Raw genomic sequence first — 26,775 nt, 5'->3', positions numbered from 1 at the left:
AATCAAATATTCCTCCGAAAAATAAAGTGGTAGAATGTTTATTTTTGATTGGCGATTTTCTGCATTTATCAGAGTTCCATCAGGTAACCTGATTTCAGGTGTGTCCATGTAAACAGGTTTATTAGGGAAATCGTTCTTCTTGCAAAGCATGTAAACGTTTTCATCAAACTATTATATTAGCACGTAACCGCACTCACTGTGATAACCCCCACCCCAAACCATACACACATCTGAATCTGATCATGTTGAATATTTCTGTCTCTATCATTTGTATTACTAGAGTTATTACATATTACTGCTATATATGCCGTTACTACTGTTCTTTGAAAGCGATGTATGCTTGATCTGGCAATGTGTACCGGAAGCCCCGTATGGAGGGTGTGACACGCAGTGTCGGAGGCTCAGAAGGCTTGCATAGGCCAAATCAAGCTCCATACCACATCGTCATTGCTTCCCCCCAAAAAACGTTGCAGAGGGCTCTGTATAGCTCCGCATTGACATAATTGGTTGATGGCTCTGCGCTGCTGAGCGAAGCTCAAGAAGTATGAATGCCCTGACTTCTGCAGAGGCCCGGATCGCAGTAAATGCTGTATGGCCAAAACAGACAGCTGAGTGACCATACATGCCTTTACCTCATGGAAAAGCAGATGCTCGATATGACGGGTGATTACTTGTCCACAAAAGAACAGCTTCACTTTCTCCAACACCACCCATTGGAGTATCGATAAACAGGGCGTTTTTACAAGCCAATCATGAATCTCATTGGCTCTGCAAAGAAAAGGACACCATCGTGCGTCGTTTGAATTTTGAGCTGGTCTTTTGGTCACGGAAAATATGAGTGTCGGCTGGTAAGTGTGTAATTTTTGCACGTTATAAAGTTATGCTAGCCCTGCATTTTTGCAATGTTAGATATGGCATGCTTGCTCAATATAACGTTAGCTGCCCAACGCTCTCTGAAGAACTATCGCTAGCTTTCTTTCCTCCCTTAAATTAATTTGTCAGTTAGCTAACTTTTGTTATTCTTGATTTGACAAGTTCTTTGCTTTCATACCGATGCCCGTTTACTAGTTAGCTTGTTGTGTGGCCAGTTCGCTAGCTATCTGCTATCTTTGAGTGAATGTTGTTTTGCATTGTTTCCAGGTTTCCCCCAGCATAAGAACATTCACTCGAAGATAGCATGTGTCACTGAGGGGGTTCGATGAATCTGGCCTGTGGGTACGCCGGACTATGGCGGTCACGTTATCGAGCGAAAATTGGGGGGGGAGAGGCTTGCGGTCTCAAATAGAACAGTAATCTGCGCCTCTTTGTCAAGGCGGCATGGTTTCCTGCAATTCTCAGAATTTCACAATTGAGCTCATTTCCAGGGATTCTGCCATGTAACTGAGACAACATTTAGCAGTTGCCAAGAATTTCCTGCAATTTTATGCTGCCTTTTTACATGGCTAAGGCTGTTCTTTTGCTCCGAATTTAACAAATAAAATCAATACTGTTCAATCCATTGGAATTTATTTCCCGTGACGGTTTGGCTTTTATTTCGGTGATTGTTAGTTCTCAACGATTATAGTATAAGAAAAATGTATTTCTTTGTATCTTTTCTACATACATTGAACAAAAATATAAACATGTAAAGTGTTGGGCCCAAGTTTCATGACCTAAAATATAAAATATCTCAAACTTTCCATAAGCACAAAAAAACGTATTTTTCTCAAATTTAAAGGCCACAGTGCAGTTTTCTAACACAATGTCAGACGTTTCAAGTTTGGTGTACAATTGTCATGCTGACTGCAGGAATGTCCACCAGAGCTGTTACAATATCATTTTAATGTTAATTTCTCAACCATAATCTGCCGCCATTCTAATTGGGTGGGCCTGGCTAATTAAATAATTAAAATTAATTGATTTCTGTTAAGTCGATAAAATCTTTGAAATTTTTGCATTTATATTTTTGTTCCAAGTACTTTATATTTGGTTTTAGTTTTAAGTTTACACTGAAACCGTTTTTCCATCCCAAAACCTTTATCAAATCAATCACTTGAAATCATGTGAAATCCTACTCATTACTACAAATGCTTACTTATGTAACTTTTAATTTTGTGCTGACTTCGCCCTGAGTGGGGCACCTGGCTCACTTCAGATCGAATGCAATCAACTTTCAGCCAGTGCAAAACACACCTACACTTGCACTCACCCGAGATTAATCGAAACCCCTCACTCATTCCATGGAGGGCCGAGTGTCTGCAGGTTTTCACTCCTTCCTTGAACCCGATTAAGCAATTTAATATCATGAATTAGTTAGGAACTCCCTTCACCTGGTTGTCTAGGTCTTAATTTGATACAATTTTGAAAGGAAGTAACAAAAACCAGCAGACACTCAGGCCCTCCATGGAATGAGTTTGATTACCCTTGTCATAAAGACATAAATTATGCTTTTTATTTTTTATCCAGTCTGAGTCCAACCCTTTTTACTTATTGGCTTACAGGTCAGGTGTGTGATGATGACATGCAAGATTAATGATGAAGTCCAAGAACTTATATGGTCAATACTGGATCAAGTCACTAAATGCATCTTTTCTCCATATTCTCTTTGCCATCAGGCAAAGGTGTGACTTTAACTCAGTGTTGTGAACTAGTATTGGAGCATGCCTCGTCGCGATCCTGACAGCTCTTCTGCAAGCCGGCGCAAGGGTGCAACACCCAAGCGTCGGCCTCCAGCCCCAACCGCGCCTGCTTCAACATCACCGGCAGCACGGCTGAGCGGACCATCAGGTGAGGAAGATGGGGAGGAGGGGAAATGTGGGTTGACTCATGCCTTCTCAATCCTGACACTGAAGCAAACTTTTTGTTTAGCTCTGTATGTGACCACTAGTTGAAAGTGTTGGAATGAATAAATATGTTATTATTATAAGGTGCTCATTGTTTTAAAGATGATTTGGATCTCTCTAGCCCCTGCAGGTGTAGCTCCCTCCCTGCAAAAGAGGAGGAGGTTTCGCCCTGGCACCCGAGCTCTGATGGAAATTCGCAAGTACCAGAAGAGCACGGACTTGCTTTTGCGCAAGGGACCGTTTGCGCGCCTGGTACAATACCACTGGCTTTGTCGGATCACTGTCTTGCATAGTAGAGGTTGATTAGCACATGGCTCCTGTGGACCCGATTTACAACCACCTTACATTCTTAGATGGATGCTGCCACTCTCTAACAATACATTACCTGTTGTTGATGATGCATAGTTAATCCTGTAAAGCCCTGTGAACTCTGCTGTGTATGTGGGTAAACAAGTCTCTCCAGGATTCCATATTTCTTTGCAAAATCGACAATTCCCCACATATTATGCGAGAGCTTGCATATTTGACCTATCACGTCACTATTACTGCATGCAATAGTCAAATCATCTCAATATTATCACATAAAAATGACCATTCACCCACTTCAAAAAGGGGGCTTGCTATTTAGACCAATGAAGACACACATCAGCGCATTTTGACGTCAGAATTGCTGCAGCAAAATCAAACATTTTTCCATATGTATGTGTGTGTGTGTGTTGCAAAAATCCTGGAGGGACTGGTAAGCTGGTACGGTGGTGTCTTAGTTTGGAATAAATAATAAAAGAAAGATTAACTAAAATGCTTGTTTTTACAATTAAAGTTGCTACCCCGAGTTAATATTTCCTATTAGTGATTGTTTATCTTAAGCAAATTTCAAGGTTGTTTACTCAGGTTGTCTACTCAGGTTCGGGAGGTGTGCCAGACGTATAGCAGGGACTTCATGAGATGGCAGGTGTATGCTCTTCTGGCATTGCAGGAGGTAGGTTGGTTCCCACTCCTGTGCTTATTTGAAGAAGTGTTATATCAATACTCTAAACCCTTCTCTTACAGTTTTAAAATGTTTAATAATAACATAGTACACTTATTTTTAGAAAGTTTTTATTTACATATCTGCAATATAAAAAAAATGGTATCCTTATTAACTATTGTCAATATGAACATTTCCTGGTCATACTCTTGACACCATTCTTTCTCTTCCAGGCTGCAGAGGCTTTCCTCGTTTTACTGTTTTCCGATGCCTACCTGTGTACCATCCACGCCAAGCGTGTAACGCTATTCCCCCGTGACATTCAGCTTGCCCGGCGAATTCGAGGAGTGGATCATCTCTGAGAACACTCAGATGAGCCATTGAGGAGCGAGCCGTGTGGCTTGGAGTGGGCCTGTTATAGCCTCTTTTTAATATATATTGTTTTAAACTACTGACCATAGGGTGCTGAGGACCTCTAACAATGCTATGTTTTGATGCAAAGCATCAGTGGATCTAATTTGCCCCAAATACACATGCATTATGTTCATGCCAGTTATAAACTCAGTATATTCTATAACAAAATGCTCACCCAGGCAAGGACTGTTGACCAATATTTTGATTTTAGAAAAAGGTGTTTTTGTACGTTGAAGGAAAAACTTTTGGGTATACTGCTTTAGTTCATCTGTGTTTTGGGCCCTCATGCCACCAAAGACAAGTTAGTATAGTGGTCAAATATGAGATTTATTGTAAATAATGTTGTAATGTTGGATTTGAATAAATGTTTTTATTCAGTAGGATAAACTATTAGAAATGCCTCACATTTGTATACCTGTTCCCATACAGCTATTGTAGGATTACGGATCTATACTTAGAACCTGGAAATTCATTTTATTCGTGTTATATTTCATGCCCAAATTTAACATGCATCTGTGGTGTTTGTGTGCATGTGGTTTTATCCACTGCCTTTGTCGCATTGTATTTTCAGCCTATGGTGTGGTGTTCCAAGATGCCCCTTTTGGCTCTTTTTTTATTTTTTTTAATTGGTCTCTTGGGACAGCTTTCTGCTGCCTCCTGGCCCCTGATCTACCCACTTTCCCAGCAGGCAGCACAGCCAATCCAATCTTCTCACACCTGCCTGAAACAGCTCCTGATGGTCCTGTTTACAGGTGTGCTGAGGCTTCGCTTGGGACCGAGAATCACACCGGGCAACATTAGGGAGTTCGATGTTTAAAGTTAACGGCACACCAGTTGAACGACTACAGAGGAGCGGGAACACTGTTTTAGCGTATTATCACAATAATGGTGTGGACATGAGGATTTTTGGAGTCAAAGGGAAAGGGTTGGACACAGAATAGTACTGTTTATTCACGTGCCATAATCCACATTAAGTTGTAATTTTAAAGGGGATATTGTTCAGGGAACCAAAAGAAGTGCATTCTTTCAGGACATCAACACGTCAGGTAAGATCATTTTATGCTCATGGGTCAAGCCAATTCATTGAATAGTTAAGAGCAATGTATTTGTTTGCCAAGATCTAAATCCGTTCTAATTCCACATTGTCTACTTGCATCTATTGTAAATGTTTGTAAAAGGTGCATTTTAGGATTGGAGATGGAAGTATCAACTGCAAGGATGGTGTTAGAAATAAACATAATGAAGTCGTGTAATGAATAAGCAAGCACTCTTTTAAATGTCTGTTATTTGATGTGATCCATATCCATCCTTTTCCCCTCTGTCACAAGGGCAATCATGATGTCACCAGAGGACAGCAGCACCCTGGAGGGCTTATTGTATGGCAGCCTCCATGGTGATGAGGGGGAGGAGTCAGTGAACCAGGGGAGCAGACAATTAGGAGAGGATCATTCAAAAGCCAGTGTAAGCCCTAGCTAGCCTGAACCAATGATAAGAATTATGCATGTCTGTAGCCTGGTCCCAGACTATTCTGACGTCCATACATGCATGTTATGACAACAATAGAGGAGTTGGCTAAAAACCCATACAGTACTGTATATGTGGACTATATAATAGCATATGCCCCATTTTTTTTTGCCTGTTAAGGAATGTTAACATTGTATCTGTAAAACAAATACTAATAATATGGAATTGGATAAATTCTTGACTAAATATATTAGGGGTCCTTCTGTGGCTCAGTTGGTAGAGCATGGCGCTTGTAACGCCAGGGTAGTGGGTTCGTTTCCCGGGACCACCCATACGTAGAATGTATGCACACATGACTGTAAGTCGCTTTGGATAAAAGCGTCAGCTAAATGGCATATATATATTAACATTTTGACAGTATTTTTACAATGTAGTCATGTGAGAACAGTCTCAATGCATGTCCAAGGGCCCTACACTCCATTTGTCTTCTATGGGTTTTTATGAATAGTTCATGACTTCCCAAAAAGAGAAGCTTTGCTCCTTTTTTGCACCGCTCCAGTAGCGCATGTCTGAAAACTGTTCCCGGTATAAACTGGGTTCAACATAATGAACGTACATGTGCACGCTTCGGCTAACAGGCTTCAGTTTGTTTGATAGACCACACAGCCACTATGTACATAAAGTAAGCAGGAAATCCATGACCTACATTCTGAGTTGTCTTGTTTGATGGAAGTAATGGTGATTGCAGGGAAACCAGGAAATGTGGCTCTATTTTTATATACAGTGGCCTCCACGAAACCCTAAAATGTGTCTTCATGACCCTGTTAAATTATCTAGCGTCAATCATTGATCTGACATGAGTCTGTTTACACCTCTCCAGTCATGTCAAATCAGTGATTACCTCAAGTAACGGCAGAAGGAGGGATGCATTTGTAAAGTATTACAACAGAGCCCTTGTGACCTGGAACAACCTTTTTCTATTCTTGCTTTGCAGTCTCCAGCTACAGGCTTAGTAGAGGAGCCGTTGGTGTGTGCCGGCTGCGAGGGACGTGTTTGCGACCGCTTTGTCCTATTGGCTGCAGGGCGGGCATGGCACGAGGCGTGTCTCCGCTGTAGCCAATGCCAGTGTGAGCTCCAGACGCACCTCACACTCTACTGCCGTGACGGCAGCATCTACTGTCAGCAGGACTACTGCAGGTGACTCCAGTCTTCACCCATTTTAGACACTTGTATCCTGGTTGCTTTGATTCTACCTACTTATCTGCACCAGACTACTCATTTGGTTGTTTTGGTCCCGTCTTAATTTTCTTGTACGGTAATACTCTGTAGGCTACTGACGACAAGTCTTCTATTTGTACACTTTTCTCTTCTGTTTAAGAGGATTTCCTTTAGTGGAGCATGTTAATGTTGTAAAAGACATGCTCAGTCCTCATATTGTTCAAGAATGATGAGTACTAACCGAGATCTTATTTCTCTAACTGGCCAGGTTATTCAGTGTGGGACGATGTGCCCGCTGCTCCCAGCCAATCCCGTCGTCAGCTATGGTCATGAGGTCTGGTGATCTGACGTTTCACCCTGAATGCTTTTCCTGCCAGGTTAGCTATTTTGGATCTATAATTAGCACTTGCAGTACCTGTCCAATTCTACTTCGACCACTAGCCCCTACCCTACCTCCTAGACACTTCTGTATAACTTTTTCAGCTCGAGGCCCAAATGAGAAATTTGCATCCTCCAATGACTCAAATTAAGAAGAAATGGTGTGAGATTTGATGTCTTTTCATAACTCGCGATCCACCTCTCTGTGGTGCAGTGGTCTATACGGCACAGCATCGCAGGGCTAGCTGCGCCACTAGAGATCCCGGTTCGAGTCCAGGCTCTGTCACAGCTCGGCTGCGACCGGGAGACCCATGGGACGGCGCACAATTGAACCAGCGTCGTCCGGGTTAGGGGAGGGTTTGGCCGGCAGGGATGTTCTTGCCCCATCGCGCACTAGGGACTCCTATGGTGGGCCAGGCGCAATGCACGCTGACACGGTTGCCAGGTGTACGGCGTTTCCTCTGACGCATTGGTGCGGCTGGCTTCCGAGTTAAGCGGGCATTGTCAAGAAGCAGTGTGGCTTGGCTGGGTTGTGTTTTCAAAGGACGCATGGCTCTTGACCTTCGCCTCTCCCGAGTCCGTACGGGAGTTGCAGCGATGAGACAAGACTAACTACCAATTGGATACCACGAAATTGGGGAGAAAAAGGGGTAAAGAAAATAAAGAAACCCTGCCCTAGCCTTTTCCCGAGTATAAGGTGGAGCAATTATCCCCACCGTAAGCTAGGGGGGAGAATTCTTGTTTATTACTGAAACCTGTGGTAATGGTGACGTGAAATGCATAAAATCAAATAATTCTGTATTAGTCAATCTGGGTACACTTTCACTTTTAAAAGCTCTGACGAAGGCAAGAGGCCCAAACGTAAGCTTGAATACACTTTAATAGGAACATAAACAGGAGGCTATTGAAGTCTCTCTCCAGGCACCAGTTTTAATTACATCAATGGTGGTAATTCTATATTTCATAGGAGTGTGATGTCACTTTGATGCCTGGAAACCTATACAGTCAACACGGGCAGAGCCTGTACTGTCAATCACATTACCATGATGACAGCAGTGCGCCACCCTCTCACAAGCTCCACCTCAAGCAGAGAGAAGGTGAGTTATTCAAAGATGACAGATGATATTCAAGTTTACAAATGGACAGTCTGCTATATCAACGTACCTTGATACAGGAGAAGGGGAGGAGTCTGTCAGCAGCCCTGAGCCACGACTGGAGGATGGTGTTACAGGTGGCCGGGCCCGCAGGCGGACTAAGCGAATAAGAACATGTTTCCGCAGCGAACAGTTGAGAGCCATGGAGTCCTATTTTGCCCTGAAACACAACCCTGATGGCAAGGATTGGAGCTGTCTGTCTCACAGGACCGGTCTGCCCAAGAGAGTGCTTCAGGTTTGAGACATAGAACATAGGATTTTAACTGTGAACAAATTTTGACCGGAGTAGATCCCCCAAAAAATCAGTACAGGATTATGCGGACAAACTGTCGCCAATGGACATTGAGGTCATGCTTAAAATTGTGATTTCTCATCTCTCTCTTATTCATTCACACACACGCTCTCAGGTGTGGTTCCAGAATGCAAGGGCCAAGCTGAGGCGTTCCCTCTCAGCCGACGAGTCGCAGAGCAACTCACCCGCCCCCCAGAGGTTCGACACCATGGCTACAGCCTCCCCGTCCCTAGTGACCTCCCACCAGTCCTTCCAGACCAGCACCATTGACCAACTGGAGCTCTCTCTGCTCACCGCCCCTCTCAATGACCCGCCCCAAAGCCCCGCCGACCAATCAGCAGGCTTTAAAGACTCGTTCTTCCTGGACTACAATCCCCAGGGTGCACCAAGGCTCTCCCCTTTGATGACCTATGATTTTGGGGAGTCTGGATTGGGGAGAGAAGGCAATTCTGACACGGTACTTCAACCATATTATTGACCATGTTTACATTATTCTGGTGAGCACTACGTTATTTAATCTTCCAGGACAACAAGTTATGACAGAAGAGAAGCTACAAGTGTAACTATAATTGACAAACAAATGGCCTACCAAATGTCAAAAATTGTAATATGGCCTGCAGAAATGTATCTAAATTATGGGGGAAAGTAGCCTAAGCCAGTAGGCTATGCATTCCGGTACAGAGTATCAGCAAAACAAATTACTATGGAATTATGATGGATCGAACTGCACATGTAGCCTATTTTTTTCAAGTGAGTTTGACAATCAGATAAAAACATCACCCATGCTATGTGAAACTGAGCCTGCGCAGACCGTGGAAAAACAACAGTAAACTGAATTTGATGTTTACATGCTACAGTATCCCGTCAAAGATCAGCATGTCCCAGCCTTCTTATCCGGGTGTCTCATAACCCGGGATACAAACCTTTTCGGGTTATTGTAATCGGGATAGGATGTTTATATGGAGCAACTCAAAAACAATACTTGAGTATCCCGAATAATAAGTGGATATTGGTGTGCATGAAAACGTGGTCAATGTTAGGCATTTTGACGGTACAGCTCCGTGAACTGATAGAATTTTAGTTATAATAATGCTATGGTAAATTAAGCATTTTATGATTATTCCACACTCCTTGTTTTGTTCCACGGTTTGTCATGGCTGTTATGATATCAATATGTGCAAGTAGTTTAGAGATGTATAGATGCTTGTGTTTGTTATGATATTGTACACACTGAGTGTCAGGGAATGTGTGTAAGATCATGTATCTGAATCCCACCACAAATATGACTACGAGCTCTTTGTACTTTAATAAATGGGCTGTATTAACTGATGGAAGTATAGGTTGTCTGTTTACTCATTGTCTAAAAGCATTTTTCAACAAATACGGTAATACAGTTCTTCAGCAATCAGTCGGTCAAATCTGATAATTCATACTTTACTAGATTATTTTTAACCCCATTATCTCCTCAATTTCGTGATATCCAATTGGTAGTTAGTCTTGTCCCATCGCTGCAGCTCCTGTACGGACTCAGGAGAGGCGAAGTTCGGCGAAGTGGTGAGCGCTAATAGCGTTACAATCGGGTGACATCATTCGCTCTGAGATCTGAAGTTGTTGAAGTGCCGCGGCTTTTGTGGAGCGATGGGTAACAATGCTTCGTGGGTGTCAGTTGTCTATGTGTGCAGAGGGTCCCTGATTCAGACGAGGGAACGGATGAAAGATATACTGTTACAGCAGCACACCTATTTTAATCCACTTGGTGCTATTCAGGGTAGTTGTGGGAAAGAGGAATGCTTGTTTCTTGCTCCACACAGTTAATTCAGCCTTTTTCTTGAATGGGGCCCTAAGAATGTAGGCTTTGTGAATATCTGGATATATTTGCAATCTATGATGCATTGACAGTCTATTTTTCCATTTTGTGATTTATTTCACAACTACTTTTTATTTCCAACAACCTATAGATGAGATTATCCTCGTTCCTTCTCTGTGCCTCTCAGCCGATGCTCTCTCTTTTCTCCCTGGCTCCTCTGGTTCCAGTGGCGTGCCTGGGGGCTGGGCCTTCAGTGAGGTCCTACACAGTCCCACCTGAATTAATCCACCTCTTATTACCATCATTATGATGCCATGGCTAGACACTATACATTTAGACAGAAACGCAGTATAAAACCAGGCGTTGCGTCACCTTGAAATTGACATTTTTATTCATAGAATTGCAGGGGAAGAGTACAATACCTTTTCATTGTGCAGCTCCCGTTGCCCTGCGCGCTTGTTCGTTGAGCTGTAGATCCACTCCGGTGTCCCCAAAAGTTTTCAAAAGCACCATTGCTTGTAAGTGCCCAGCCGTGTCTCATTGCTGCCTTGGTTAGACAACTCAAGTTTGCAAAGCCAGTGTGGCTACAAACACCAAATCTAGCACTTGCAAATAATAGGCATTCCCAGCAGTACAGTTTGCAGTGCTTCTCGGAACCTGTGAGCCATTGATAGCGCTCGTAGTTGGAACTTTGAAAGTGGCGAACGAACCCCTTTCCCGCCTGTGACAGGCTTTGTAGCGTCGGCGTCGGGCGACCTCTCCTGACAATGTCTAACTTTTCTTGAAAAGTTTGTCTTGAGAATGGGGTTATAATTATATCCTCGACCAAATCGATATCTTTTCCTCCTTCTGCCATTGTGGGTTAAAAAAAACAGCTTAGTAGTACGCAAATTAATTAGTTTATCCAATTCAGTTTCCTAGTTCTGAGGTTTGCATATACCTGCCCATATAGGACCTGCCTCTCAATATTGGTAATCCAATCAAAAGACGTGCACGCACAACGCCTGCTAGCTGGCTCCTGTGTAACACTGGAGCCAGCCAGCAGGCGTACAATAGCCAACTCTAAAGCTGATTGGTTGACACTAAATTTTCATTTCCATTCACTTTAAGCTACAAGCGCCCGCACTGTTGATTCTGAAAGCCTGAGGGCAGATTTTAGACCCCTGGCAACACATGATGGCTGAATACGATTTGATAAAAGATCTAACATAAAGACCAGCCCTCCAAATCTCAACTTGGGGCTGGAAGCAGTGTAACCAAGAGGAAAGCTATGAAATGAAGAGTATAACTCTTACTCTGGGGAATAATTTAATACATAGTTGTGGGAAAATATATTTAAAACATTTTTTATATTCTGATGATGTTTAGGCCAGCAGAGAAGGCCTTGCTGGCCCTGACGGCCCACCACTGTCTGGTTCCCATCCCGGGGGCACACGGGCCATCCCACTTCCCCCTTGCCATCCTGCCCACGTTGGATAACCCTGAGTGGGAGGTGGCCTTACTCCAGCTCCAGGACTCCTGGATGTCCCCGAGGGCTGTAGCTGCGGCGGGCCTCCGCCCCAGGGGTCCACTCCGGGAGTTTAGGCCAGAGGACCCACGCCCGGGCCTGCTCAGGGAGCTGGTGGCTGAGAGCAGCTGGAGACAGAAGGGCATGAGGAGGGGCCAGAGGGGGGATCTGGGTCCCTTCCCCGGCCACCCCATGGACACTCTGCACTACCAAGAGGGAGGAGGAAACGGGAATAAGGCTCCTACATCACCGTTGGGCTTCAGGCTTTCAGCAGAGTGAAGGGAAGTTTTGGAAGGAAGTAAAAAAGGAGGAGGAGCTTAGAATTGTGAGTTGTGAGTGTGGGGAACTAGGAAATGGGTGAGGCAGAGGGATGAGATGTCAGAGCAATCAATTGTGAGATTATGATTAGATATGTATCATGAAATAGAGACTTCCAAACCGTTAAACAGAATGTCAAATCCAGTCTATGATAATTGTCACATAATAAAATTGAGGGTATGTGAATGAATATGATTGAAGTTATCAATGCAATCCTACGGTGAAAACAGTATTGTCATAGTGTTTCTATTTTCTCCAGGTCTGCACAATTAATGAATAGGAATAGAACATATAGCACTACAGAGGGTAGTGCGTAGGGCTCAGTACATCACTTGGGGCCAAGCTTCCTGCCATCCAGGACCTATATACTAGGCGTGTCAGAGGAAAGTCCAAAAGATTGTCAGAGACTCCAGTCACTCAAGTCATAGACTGATTTCTCTGCTACCACATGGCAAGCGGTACCAGAGCACCAAGTCTTGGACCAAAAGGCTCCTTAACAGCTTCTACCTATTTACATTGACCCCCGTTGGTTTTGTACACTGCTGCTACTTGCTGTTTATTATCTATGCATAGTCACTTCACTCATATCTACATGTACAAATTACGTCAACTAACCTGTACCCTCGGCGCACATTGAGTCGGTACTGGTACCCCCTGTATATTACCTCATTATTGTTATTTTATTGTTACTTTTTATTATTTTTAATATTTTCCAAATAAACTAAACTCTTTCTTGAACTGAACTGTGGGTTACGAGCTTGTAAGTAAGCATTTATGGAGAATGGAGAATAAGAACACCTCCTCCAAAGCTGCCCACTGCACTGAAGATAGGAAACACTGTCACCACTGATAAATCCACCATAATTGAGAATTTCAATAAGCATTTTTCTACGGCTGGCCATGCTTTCCACCTGGCTACTCCTACCCCGGTCAACAGCACTGCACCCACAACAGCAACTCGTCCAAGCCTTCCCCATTTCTCCTTCTCCCAAATCCATTCAGCTGATGTTCTGAAAGAGCTGCAAAATCTGGACCCCTACAAATCAGCCGGGCTAGACAATCTGGACCCTTTCTTTCTAAAATTATCTGCCGAAATTGTTGCCACCCCTATTACTAGCCTGTTCAACCTCTCTTTCGTGTCGTCTGAGATTCCCAAAGATTGGAAAGCAGCTGTGGTCATTCCCCTCTCCAAACTGCTACAGACCTATATCCTACCATGCCTTTCTAAGGTCTTCGAAAGCCAATTCAATAAACAGATTACCGACCATTTCGAATCTCACCATACCTTCTCTGCTATGCAATCTGGTTTCAGAGCTGGTCATGGGTGCACCTCAGCCACGCTCAAGGTCCTAAACGATATCTTAACCGCCATCGATAAGAAACATTACTGTGCAGCCGTATTCATTGATCTGGCCAAGGCTTTCGACTCTGTCAATCACCACATCCTCATCGGCAGACTCGACAGCCTTGGTTTCTCAATTGATTGCCTCGCCTGGTTCACCAACTACTTCTCTGATAGAGTTCAGTGTGTCAAATCGGAGGGTCTGCTTTCCGGACCTCTGGCAGTCTCTGCCAGACACCACCACCATACGACACCATTCTGTATACTTCCGGCCCTTCTTTGGACACTGTGTTAACAACCCTCCAGGCAAGCTTCAATGCCATACAACTCTCCTTCCGTGGCCTCCAATTGCTCTTAAATACAAGTAAAACTAAATGCATGCTCTTCAACCGATCGCTACCTGCACCTACCCGCCTGTCCAACATCACTACTCTGGACGGCTCTGACTTAGAATACGTGGACAACTACAAATACTTAGGTGTCTGGTTAGACTGTAAACTCTCCTTCCAGACCCATATCAAACATCTCCAATCCAAAGTTAAATCTAGAATTGGCTTCCTATTTCGCAACAAAGCATCCTTCACTCATGCTGCCAAACATACCCTTGTAAAACTGACCATCCTACCAATCCTCGACTTTGGCGATGTCATTTACAAAATAGCCTCCAATACCCTACTCAACAAATTGGATGCAGTCTATCATAGTGCAATCCGTTTTGTCACCAAAGCCCCATATACTACCCACCATTGCGACCTGTACGCTCTCGTTGGCTGGCCCTCGCTTCATACTCGTCGCCAAACCCACTGGCTCCATGTCATCTACAAGACCCTGCTAGGTAAAGTCCCCCCTTATCTCAGCTCGCTGGTCACCATAGCATCTCCCACCTGTAGCACACGCTCCAGCAGGTATATCTCTCTCGTCACCCCCAAAACCAATTCTTTCTTTGGCCGCATCTCCTTCCAGTTCTCTGCTGCCAATGACTGGAACGAACTAAAAAAATCTCTGAAACTGGAAACACTTATCTCCCTCACTAGCTTTAAGCACCAATTGTCAGAGCAGCTCACAGATTACTGCACCTGTACATAGCCCACCTATAATTTAGCCCAAACAACTACCTCTTTCCCAACTGTATTTAATTTATTTTGCTCCTTTGCACCCCATTATTTTTATTTCTACTTTGCACATTATTCCATTGCAAAACTACCATTCCAGTGTTTTACTTGCTATATTGTATTTACTTTGCCACCATGGCCTTTTTTGCCTTTACCTCCCTTCTCACCTCATTTGCTCACATTGTATATAGACTTGTTTATACCGTATTATTGACTGTATGTTTGTTTTACTCCATGTGTAACTCTGTGTCGTTATATCTGTTGAACTGCTTTGCTTTATCTTGGCCAGGTCGCAATTGTAAATGAGAACTTGTTCTCAACTTGCCTACCCGGTTAAATAAAGGTGAAATTAAACATATATATAAAAAATGTAAAGGTATGGTATACACTTGTATTCGGCGCATGTGACAAAGTTTGATTTGATACCAATAAGGGAAACAAATAGGCTTCACAGCCACTGAAACGTATATTCGTCTATTTCACTTGATAACAATTTACGTTTTTCAGTCCTCAAAAATCATTGGATGAATAAAAGCACTTTAGGCAACGATTTATGCCGCGTTCAACCGCTAGTTGGTAACTAGGAAACTGAAATGTCCAATTTGCTAACGTTGTACACGGCACGTTTATAACTACAACCAGTTAGCAAGGAAGAAATGTCCCATTTCGACTAGTACTTGAACGCGAAGGGTAATCGGTTGTAACAGACCGGATTTTGTGGAGGTTGGGTGTATTCCGTTGCTGTACCTCGAACACATGCTGCACCTCTCAAGGAAACTGTAAAAACGTAGTTCACAAAATGTATACGTTTATATTATTTGTTTTTTATTTCTCGACAGAATGTATTTTTCAGAGCCAAAGCGGTAAGTTGTCAAAAGTGAAAGTAAAAAGTTGACTGCTGGATAAAAATAAAACGCATAATAAAAATGGTTTTCCAACTGATCTGAGCGGTCTGTTGTTGTAGCATGGTATACAATATATTTGATTTATTGCGTTTTATAGGCTATGTAGTCAACCTGCGTTATTCCATTTTATTGATTACCGTTACTCGCTAATGCGCACTTACATGCCAGCCATAAGGCAAGATGATACAGCTACTTTGTTTAGGTTTATGAAATCCCCCATGATCAACCTTTTGTAAAACACATATGCTGCCTGTTGTTAGCTGATATGTTTGACATTTTACATTGTAGCTAAATTACTTCTGCTGTTTAACAAAAATATGAAACGCTCACACAGGAAATGCATTGTTTTCTTAATAGTTTGACGACTCATGCCTAATGAAGAAGTTCCGACAATAGTTTAACTTAATCAATAGTGTTAATTCATTAATAATTCGGTTAATACATTTGTTTTTGATACATTTCAGAATGTGTTCTACTTCAATAGGCAATGAATGTAATAGCAGAGGGAAGTCATACTATGGCCTTGCATCATGACTTCAAAATGGTAGTTTAGGTTACATTGATGTAGTCCTTATAGGCCTATTAAAAATCTAATCAAATTGTATTTGTCACATGCGCCAAATACAACAGGTGTAGACCTAACTTGTATGTAAGCATTTCACGGTATGGTCTACACTTGTTATATGTGACAAATGACATTTGATTTGAATTTTAATAGGCCTAACGTTATAAGGGCTACATCAATGTAACCTAAACTACCATTTAGACATTTAGATATTTAGATATTTTTGTTTTTGTACACAAGGCAAGCAGCTGAAAATACATTATTATTATTATTTTTGGTTATGGAAAATATATTTAACAGCCGTTTAGATGGTACAATGATTCTCTACACACTATACTGGTTTATTTTTGCACAAACTGAAATTAGGTTAACTATTAGAGTTTTAACAACCAGGAAATGCAAAGCTATTTATGCTTACTGCAATTTGAATGTTTTACAGCACTGCTGATTAACATGGAGAGAAGGCAAATTGAGACAAATTATCTCAATCTGAATTTTATTCCCCGACAGAGATCTACTCGTTGAATTACATATACACTGCCCTCTCAAAGCCAGTTGAATTGCCTGGTATCCATGAGTTCACTGCCATGGGTTTGATGAATAACAGACAAATCGATTACTATGACAGTGTGGACAAAAAGAAGATTCCCAAACAGGACTGGATGAGGGAGAATCTGCCAGCAGACTACTGGGAAAAAGGCACTCAGTCACGCAAGAGCAAGGAGCAGTGGTTCAAAGTCAACGTCGACATCCTGATGAACCGCATGAGGCACAACAACACTGGTGAGAAACCACACCTGCATTTTGTCCTCCGCTCAACATTGATATTTTTCTTAAATTGTGGGTAATTAGTTGTCTACCTTCTTTGTCATTATTCGTTTTTTGTTTCAGATGTCCATATCCTTCAGTGGAGGCATGGCTGTGAGATTGACAAACAGCCAGACGGCACATTGAAATTCATAAAGGGCACTGACCAATACAGCTACGATGGTGATGACTTCCTGGCCTTTGACGATGCCACTATGCAGTGGGTGGCACCAGTTGATCAAGCTCAGCAGACTAAGAGGAAGTGGGACGAGGTGCAGATCCTCAACCAGTACACCAAGGGCTACCTGGAGAAGGAGTGTGTGGACTGGCTGTCCAAATTCATGGCATATGGGGACAAAGAATTCAGCAAAGCTGACCGTGAGTACTTATGATTATTCATCTCCTTATAGTGTAGTGTAACGATTGGTTAACAGTAAAGGACCTATGAGATAAGAAATAAAGCACTCATGTTCTCTGTTTATTCCCCCTCTAGCCCCTCCAAATATCTATGTTTTTTCTAATAAGGCCAAAACTGCAGGAAATGTCCGCCTGACCTGCATGGCGACAGGTTTCTATCCCAAAGATGTGATAATTAATTTTAAGAAGAATGGTATCCAACTGAACAAAAACGATGGAGTGCTATCTACAGGAGCCCGACCCAATAATGATGACACCTACCAGATCAGGATTAATGTGCAGATCCCAGAGGCAGACAAGCAAATGTATGAATGCTTTGTCAACCATATAACGTTGAACGAGTCAATTGTGGAAAAATGGGGTAAGGTTGTCTTAGTATTTAATATACTTTATATATTTTCAACAAACCAGTTATTATCATGTTTAGCAATTATGATAAAAATCAATTAGTAAAATGTTTGAGTCACAAATTAAGATTATTTAAATGTGAATCAACAGTTGTTTCAAGCTCAATGTCTAGGATTTCTTTCTTAAAGCTGGAATCCTTAGTTGCTACATCCATTTTTGGACATAAATTAATGATATATACCCATTGCATCTTGAAGAATATAACTTATGAATGCCTCATGAGCTTAGTTCTAGTGTCCTTCTCCATCAAATCCCAAGATACAGGCTTGTTTTATTCCAGTGTTTTGTAAACAATGTAAATGTAAACAAACACTATATGGCCTCAGAACATGGTTAAAACTATCATTTGTATAACGTGGATGGTCGGTCCTTGCATCCATAGCTCTGTCTATGAACTTGGGAGTGGTTACATTTCTCCAAGCCCATCGCACAGCTTTTTACCAAAATACAGGCGGTGTGACCACTTTGTTATTGTTTCTACGGACAGACAAACCTCTACCTACCTCGAGCGTCACGCTCCCTCTTCACTACCTCAACTACCCCCCATTCCATTACAATGAAATTTAAAATTTCAAACTACTATGTTGAAGGTGTGTTCTGTACTTAGTGAATGCTTAATATGTCCTCTTGTCTTCCATACAGATGGAACATGCTGTGATTGTAGCCAATCCACAGATGCTATCATTGCTATCATCATCATTGGTGGCGCTGCTGCCATTGGCATAATTATCGTGCTGTTTCTTTGGAAGAAGGGCAAAATATGTACGTTTCTTATATTGTGTATGAGAGAAATTGGAGCGATTATGGTCATTTCTGTACAGAGTAGGGTTGTCAGTGCCATTTTTGGCATTAGTGCATGACTTTAGTACATCTCAAGTCAGGAGGTTAAACAAACTGAAGTATTGAATAATTATTTTTCCTACCCGTGTGTTTCCACTGTTTTTGTCCACTCTCATAATTGGTTTTAACACCTTACTCCATTGTTTTAGGTGCTGGTAATACAGGAGCTCTACCACCTACTGGGATCCAGGCCCCTCTAAATGGTACTGTTGATACAATATCATGTGTTTTACCCCTAGCAGTCTGACATGTATAGCAGTAGCACAGCCATACCAATGATCTGGTTGGGATGTGTTTAATAATGGTCCATCTCATGATTGTCATTTGCATTGATTTAATAACGTCTTGAGAGGATTAAATTAATTAATGACAGCCCATCCAATCCGTGTTTTTACACATCAATCATGTTCCCATACTGATTAATAGCCCCATATTGTCTACATGCTTTTCTTGACAATACCGATCAGTATATATATAGCACATCATCAATGAATCAGACTTAACCATGTACTTACAAAGTTATTCTGCTCATATGACTCTGTTACTTTCAGGCAGTGGGATTGGAGCGACCAATTCGAACTTGACCACCACACCAAGTAAGACATTATTTCAAAACTTGTAGAGGACATATTATGTTTTACTGTTATAATAGTTGCTAAAAGCAGAAAAGGTTCCATTTTTTTTATTTTCTGAGAAGATTATAATTACAAATAAGAATGATTGACTTCTAACATGAATTCCTGGCATTTAAGCAAATACGGCTTCAAGGTGTTTTCCAAAGGCAGGTTAAGGAACCATACAATAAGACCTGTCATATTTGCTTTTATCACCTTTATCACAAATCATGTGTTACACTCTTAGAAAAATAGGTTATTCAACAATCCCCATAGGAGAACCCTTTTTGGTTCCATGTAGAATCCTTTTTGGTTCCAGATAGAACCCTTTTGAGTTTGTTAGGTTCTAAATTAACTGAGTAAAACTCACGGACGATTAGTGAAGCTCCAACCAAGTGCATTCACCCACTGGGTCACAGATGCATAAAACAAAAAACATATTCACACAAGCACTGGTATTTAACCCTTCCTACGCAGAGTCTCCTCACACGTATGGTCAGCCAATGCATCTTTGTTGCTAGGCAGAACAGCAGTGATGGCTGTTCTTTCTCACTTCATCGGACCTGCCTCAGCCCGCATTCCTCAATTCTACTCACTCATAGCTGTCCTGTTGACTTGTACCAGTCTGTGGCCCCCCTCCTTCCCATCAGATCCCTGATGTCTAACAATAACATGTTCAGACAGTATTTACACATCCTGCCTTCCTCTCTCTCCCTCTGTGACATGATTAAGGATGTTTGAAGTTTATAGGTCAGAACTCATCAGTTCCATGTAGAACCCTCTGCGGAAATAGTTCTACATGGAACCAAAAATGGTTCTTCAAAGGCTTCTCCTGGGGACAGGCAAAGAACCCTTTTAGATTCTAGAGTTTTTTTTCTAAGAGTGTGTACCTAATATGGAAGGACTATAAGTCATAATCAAGAACTAGGAGTTAACACTAGAACTGCCATAGGCCAACGGCCACTGACGTTTGATTTTGTAAGTTTAAAAATTCTGCCCCCCAAAAAGGCCTGCTCCTTCCTGACTCTACCTAAATGTTTGTACTTCACACTGCTCATTTGTCAGAATTTGGAAATTACAAACAGAAAAGTATTTAGAGCCGTTTTACCTGTTTTTTCACAACTATTCCTGACTTAATCTGCCAAGACAATGTGCTGTAGCCAGCCAGGTGCTAATGCTCTCTTCTCACTGAATGAATGACAAATGGATGAATTGGCGATAATTGTCACTTCACAATCGAATTCAAATTTGGCCTAAATTGATCCCATTCTCGTTTACATTTTAGTTTTAAATAGGCTCTTATGGGACTGTTTTATTTACTATAACTCTATTACTAATCAAATTTATTGTAAGGGAAAGTAAAACATGCTACATGTTGCAGCCTTTAGAATAATGTAAAACATATCCTTGATGAGCGGGAAACAAACAATACCAGTCAGCCGATCGAAACTACACCTAAACTATACCAAAACGAATTTCATACATAATAAGAGTTAGCCTACAGACAAGATTCAGTTGACAATAACTTGAGGAGAGAGAATATTAGGCCTGTCAAATTGTACACGAAGAGATGGGCGCATCTTGTAATTGAGATATGCAGGGAACGGAGCATCGCTTTATCAAATTGTCCTTCAGAGTCACATGCAGGTAAACATTTAGATTTTTTTATATAGTATCTGAAAGAGCATATTCTGTAGTTTCTATGACACTTACCTTTTTCAAATAACTCAAAATTCAAGAGGTGCAGCTCTTTTTCCAAATGTCACTTTTTACAAGAATATCTGTGGTGTCCATGCATTCAGCACATGACCACTTGTCTGGCAGCATTCCCCTGGCTACGAAGCAAAAACTAATAACATAATTAACATAAAATTAAAATATGCTATTCTGTCATCAATGGGTGATAGAAAGTGATAATGGTTCATTTGACTTCAGTTAAGTTCTGGTTAGCCACCAATGTCAAAACCAAGTCCTTGCTCAATGGCTTTTCATATCTGAGGAAATATGAAACCAGGCTAGCAGGTGAGCGACTGTCTGAGACTATGGTTTTGAGACTCATGGAGCCTTAACATGGGCAAAGGCAGAAATGTGACCATGTTCACATGAATTTCCCTGGCAGACAAGTTGATTGCAAAGAAGACTAGCCTGCTCGGAACAGTGAACAAACAAAGGTGGGAGCTGCCCCCCCCTCTGCGCAAAACAACCTACCAGCAGAGCTGTAGTCCACCTCTGTGATGGAGAGTGGTAAAGCAACACTCACAATGTAATAAGAGTGTTTGCGTCCTCAGCACCATGCATCCCACTGGATCTGGCATGTGAGTTTTGTGAGAACCATATAAACGGCAAGATAGAAGCTACAGCAGCCAAGCAGGCCGCCAAGGCAACAAGTCCTGCTCTCTGTTTTCCCCCAGCACCACAGTTCCCACTCGGGAAGAATAAGACACAATGTCAAGTCGTCAGGTGCACACGAAACAAGGCCTATGAAAACTGTGCAGTGCAACCGATTTGTTTGTGGGGCTAGCTCACACAAAGCCCCGAAGCTGTGTGCTGACTGTGGACCCAATGCATAAAGAGAAGACACGATTGATTTGTGTATAAAGGCACAGATATAAGGGCACAATAAAGTGTCTGCTTACAATCAACCAATTACTGTTTTTATATCTTGTCATGAATATATTTCCACTAATATTTATTTATGCAATTAATCCTTTACTATTGTTCATTCCCTGGTGCTTTTGTTTTAGGAATACAGCAAATAATTCACCTGCACACCTGGCTGGTTATATTATTATTATTATATGTGTAGTTTCTACTTTGTCAAAAGAAGCTGTAACTGGCCTTTATTACTAATCAAATCTACAAATAAAGGTGATCAAATGGATTACACTGTAATGTTTTATTGTAAGGGAAACAAAAATAGACGATAGGCCTATGTTGTTTTTCTATGACTTTATAGAATTATACAAAATCTATCCTTGACTCTACCCAAACAAAACTATTGTTCTTTTTTAAATATATATTTTTCCATGAATACTTCTTCATGCAATTAATCCTTTACAAAAGTTAATGCACTATTTATCAAGCATTTATTTATCGAGCATGTTTTTGCGCACCTTGCAGGTTGAAATGCATCTTATGCATATGTTCAACGGGACTCCTGGCAATGTTCTCTATTGGTTACTTATATGCTGAAAGGCCAGGCAGTTCTAGTGTCAAAAGCTAGTGGAGAACAACATGACAAATTAATTTTAAATAAATTATCAGTACTGAGTCTGATTATTATAACACTGAAGTCAAATGTAAAAAGGGGAAAAAAGTAAATGTAACATATTTACTTTTCAATTCAGAAAGTGAATTAAATGAATAATCTGGAAACTGGCCATTGTTTGCTATGAGGATTTTTCAGTTCATGAATTGAATTTCAATTGGGAATATGCATTCATATAGAGGACCAATGATCATCACTATATAGCTGTATCTAACTAAAGATTGATTATCTTTTTCCAGTGACAATGAATGGCGCTAGAGGCACTTCCTCTGACTCAGGTAATGTTATTAAAAAGTATTGCCAGTTATTTTATCTTACACAGTGCATTCGGAAAGTATTCAGACCCCTTGACTTTTTCCACATTTTGTTACGTTAAAGCCTTATTTTAAAATGGATTAAATTGTTTTTTTCCCGTCATCAATATAATCACAAAACCCCATAATGACAGAGCATAAACAGGTTTTTAAAAACTTTTTGCAAATGTATAAAAACCCTCCCACACCCCCAGAAATATCACATTTACATCATTATTCAGATCCTTTACCTGTATTTGGGGAGTTTCTCCCATTCTTCTCTGCAGATCTTCTCAAGCTCTGTCAGGTTGGATGGGGAGCGTTGCTACACAGCTATTTTCAAGTCTCTCCAGAGATGTTAGATTGGGTTCAAGTTCCGGCTCTGGCTGGGCCACTCAAGGACATTCAGAGTTTTGTCCCGAAGCCACTGCTGCGCTGTCTTGGCTTGAGGTCCTGAGCGCTAATGGAGCAGGTTTTCATCAACGATCTCTCTGTATTTTGCTCCGTTCATCTTTCCCTCGATTCGGACTAGTCTCCCAGTCCCTGCCGCTGAAAAACATCCCAACAGCATGATGCTGCCACCACCATGCTTCACCGTAGAGATGGTGCCAGGTTTGCTCCAGACATGACGCTTGGCATTCAGGCCAAAGAATTCAATCTTGGTTTCATCAGACCAGAGAATCTTGTTTCTCATGGTCTGAGAGTCCTTTAGGTGCCTTTTGGCAAACTCCATGTCCTCCCAGTCTCATTCTTCAAAGTACATTTTTTTTCTGGTGTTAATTGTTGTTGAGTGTATTATTATGCATCTGAGCACTTAACAGATTTGGTGCCAGCAGCCATAACATCCTGCATCCAACTAGGCTACTGGTGCCTGCCCATTGACAGTACATACCATATACAGTGTCTAGTGAAACTTTACATACCCGTTGCACAGTTTTCACATTTTTCTGCCTTAAATTGAATCTAAAAAGGGATTAAACTGGATTTATTTCCTACGCAAACTAGCGGTACTCCACATTTTCAATTAACATTTTTGGGGGTCTTAATTAATTACCCTGATGAAGACAGCTTGGCTGTCGAAACGTTGGTAATTATATTTTTGCATCTGAGCTCCTAGAGTGTGCGGCTCTCTTTTATTTTCGAGTTTTCTACTCCGCTAGCCAGCACCTTGCCTAAATAGCTGTGCGTTTCTTTTTCTTCTAGATTGGTCTTAATTAATTAAACATTTAAAACGAAGATGTCTTGATTGCATATGTCTTCACACCCCTGATTTAATACTTGGCAGCCATTACAGATGTGAATCATTTTAAATAAGATTCTATCACTTTGTACAACTCGGTAAGGGCAACATATATCCACAGTTATGTGAAAGTTACTTTTGTCCCAGCTCGTGATACCTTCACATTTTCCCCCACGCGGCCGGCACACAAATTAGAACGGTGCGATAAATGTTCAAGCGACAAGATTCTCAGGGAGAATCGGATAGAAAGACATCAGACCATGGGCCAAACACAAAGGTCTAAAGATTTATTTCTTTACTCTCAGACACAGGCCCTTTTAGTGTGATTGCAGTCTCTTTTATGAGCTGTGTGTCTGATGCATTGTGAAAATTAACATGCAGGGCAACAGATCTGTTCGTTTCAGTATGCCAGAGAAGATAAATAAATAAGACAGTACAAAGACACATCACATGCTATGTAAGGCACACATACAGTATGTTGTATGCGGCACTATGAACAACAATATGGAAGAATGGCATATCTTGTTTATGGTTGTCTTTGTTAGCTTTTCTTTTTCTTTTTTATGATTATGTAATGTTTAGAGTGAAATTATTGACTTGTGTTTTTGCCTTTTTATTAGGCAAAGACGGTGGAAGCATCAACTCATCAGACTCTGGTAATCTAATATTCCCTTGACCCATAATAATAAATAACAAATATAAATACATTTAGCAGACAGGTGCTTTTATCCAAAGCGACATACAGTCGTGTGCATACATAATATCAATCAAAAACATAGATTCTATTTGTTTACAAATGATTTTGAGACATTAGAAAGACTGTTTCCCTCTGACACTATTTCAGGTAAAGGCAGCCAGAAGGAAAGGTCTTCAGATGGAGCCAGTGAGGAGGAAGTTAAGACGCCGATGCTGCCTAATTGAAGTAAGTCGATGGATATCAACTCTTCTTTCACCTCTTCTCCAACTGTCCCAAGTTTATTACAGGAAGATAGAATAAAATAACTAGGAATTACATGCTGCTTTAGTTTGCCTCTATAGAATTGGTTACTTTTGTGTAAAAAATGTATTCTCTGTTTATTCTACAAAGTTGGCATGTTCGATAAATAGACCGTTTTGAACATAAGGAACATTGATTTTAAAATGTCAACAGGGAACACTTTTGTTTTATCACCTAAAATAGGAAGTTAAAGATTCTAACTGATTGGTTCATGTGAGGCCAAGCCATCGGCAGTATTTGACACCATCTATTTGTAATTAGAGCTGACGTATGTGTTATTCATGTCATTTATTGTAATACATAAGAAAATATTTTACAACATTGCGCTGTAACGTATGTGTTCAATCTAATAATGCACATCTGTTCCATGTTGTGTATTTATGTGCAGGTGGCTAGATGACTTGGTGGGAAAACATCCTGACCGGACCGGTCAATTCATTTCATATTATGGCTATTGATAATGCTTGTTATTCAGTTACACTGCTCAATTCTTATAAGCTTGTGATGGAAATGATAGTTACTTATAGTTACAGTTAGTATGTGCTGAAAAGTGCTGCATTTAATAGTGTTTGCTGTTCTTAGGTAAGGTTCTGTACTTCCAAATACACTCAATAGTTGGTGGTTAGGTACCGGTCGGGTCGATGTGTACATTTCTCTTCAATGAATTTATTCTGTCGTACATTTCATGTTTTACTGTTACACTGGATGTTACTGTATGGGGAGAGGTTAACACACAATGAAAAGGCATCTTTACAGTATTTGTATCAGTCTTCAGGGATTATAACTAGACCTGTACTAGATCAGGGTTATATAGGCTGAGAAGTATATTGTATGTTTGTATATTTTCATACCTCTGGTCTCTGCCCAATCGGTGACAAACTCTTCTTTTAAGGAACATTTCAAAAGAGTTCCAGACAAACATCTTCAGTAATATTTTGAGTAACAAAAAAGCTCTACAACATATTTACTGTATGTGTTTCATAACTGTTTTTACCATATTGTATATCTTTTTTTAAGCTCCTGCAAATATATATATAAAAATATGATGTTTAATATTGTAAAGTATTGTTAATACTTTGGGTATTTGCAATATAATATTTTAAGATTGTTTTTTTAAACTTAGGGCTATTTCAAAACCTTTCACTGGGCTGCTAAAATAAGACAAATCTACACTCTTGAATTAATACGTAGTGGAATATCTGTTAATATCACATTGTAAACATTGTTTTATCGAGGACATAAATAATCCCAACATGCAGTCTTGAAGTGCAGGACTTAAATAGTTTCTCTTATCACAGAAACCTGGTCAGTGTTTTTTTTTAATAGGGCCTGTTGTGTTATTTCAATAATTTTGCATGGCACTGCTCTGTTACTATGTACTAACCCGTATGTTACATCACTTATTACATGCCCACGGATGCACGCAGAAACACACACAATGGTTATAACCTGTAAATGCTTTTGAAATATCCTGTATGATTTTTTTTTTTTATGACAGAAAAATAAAATAATTATGATAAAATACCTTATTTTTTTTAACATTCTATCATTTAAAATAGGGTCTACCATATATATGTGCAGTGGATTTGGAAAATATTCAGACCCCTTCACTTTTTCCACATTTTG

The 26,775-nt window shown here is 40.9% G+C and overlaps 3 protein-coding genes across 6 annotated transcripts; all 3 read left to right on the top strand.

The window, feature by feature from the left end:
* The first annotated feature begins 62 nt into the window (after positions 1-62).
* Positions 63-4,590, top strand: LOC118398167 (histone H3-like centromeric protein A). Its single transcript, XM_035793239.2, has 5 exons — positions 63-848; positions 2,595-2,766; positions 2,944-3,074; positions 3,727-3,801; positions 4,023-4,590. Exons 2-5 carry the CDS (start codon positions 2,640-2,642, stop codon positions 4,149-4,151), a joined length of 462 nt encoding a protein of 153 aa, XP_035649132.1. The 5' UTR covers positions 63-848; positions 2,595-2,639; the 3' UTR covers positions 4,152-4,590.
* Positions 4,591-4,643: 53 nt separating this feature from the next.
* LOC118398165 (LIM/homeobox protein Lhx9-like) lies at positions 4,644-10,038 on the top strand. Of its 2 annotated transcripts, XM_035793236.2 has the most exons (7): positions 4,644-5,249; positions 5,532-5,664; positions 6,662-6,864; positions 7,154-7,262; positions 8,231-8,360; positions 8,438-8,652; positions 8,825-10,038. In XM_035793236.2, exons 2-7 carry the CDS (start codon positions 5,539-5,541, stop codon positions 9,185-9,187), a joined length of 1,146 nt encoding a protein of 381 aa, XP_035649129.1. In that variant the 5' UTR covers positions 4,644-5,249; positions 5,532-5,538; the 3' UTR covers positions 9,188-10,038. The 2 variants fall into 2 exon arrangements, with proteins under 2 accessions (XP_035649129.1, XP_035649128.1); XM_035793235.2 differs by having other exon boundaries at positions 4,644-5,664.
* A 5,374-nt stretch (positions 10,039-15,412) lies between these two features.
* LOC118398164 (major histocompatibility complex class I-related gene protein-like) lies at positions 15,413-26,674 on the top strand. 3 transcript variants are annotated; one of them, XM_035793233.2, is made up of 11 exons: positions 15,413-15,658; positions 16,894-17,048; positions 17,157-17,450; positions 17,566-17,850; positions 18,540-18,659; positions 18,887-18,940; positions 19,289-19,333; positions 22,859-22,897; positions 24,773-24,808; positions 24,997-25,074; positions 25,538-26,674. In XM_035793233.2, exons 1-10 carry the CDS (start codon positions 15,636-15,638, stop codon positions 25,071-25,073), a joined length of 1,128 nt encoding a protein of 375 aa, XP_035649126.1. In that variant the 5' UTR covers positions 15,413-15,635; the 3' UTR covers position 25,074; positions 25,538-26,674. The 3 variants fall into 3 exon arrangements, with proteins under 3 accessions (XP_035649126.1, XP_035649125.1, XP_035649127.1); XM_035793232.2 differs by having other exon boundaries at positions 16,776-17,048; XM_035793234.2 differs by lacking the exon at positions 17,566-17,850 and having other exon boundaries at positions 16,776-17,048.
* The last annotated feature ends 101 nt before the right edge of the window (positions 26,675-26,775 follow it).

The sequence above is a fragment of the Oncorhynchus keta genome, chromosome 19 (genome assembly GCF_023373465.1).
Source record: "Oncorhynchus keta strain PuntledgeMale-10-30-2019 chromosome 19, Oket_V2, whole genome shotgun sequence".
Lineage (NCBI taxonomy): Eukaryota > Metazoa > Chordata > Actinopteri > Salmoniformes > Salmonidae > Oncorhynchus > Oncorhynchus keta.
Note: the sequence above shows the minus strand (reverse complement) of the source record. Positions and strands in the feature narration are given on the sequence as shown.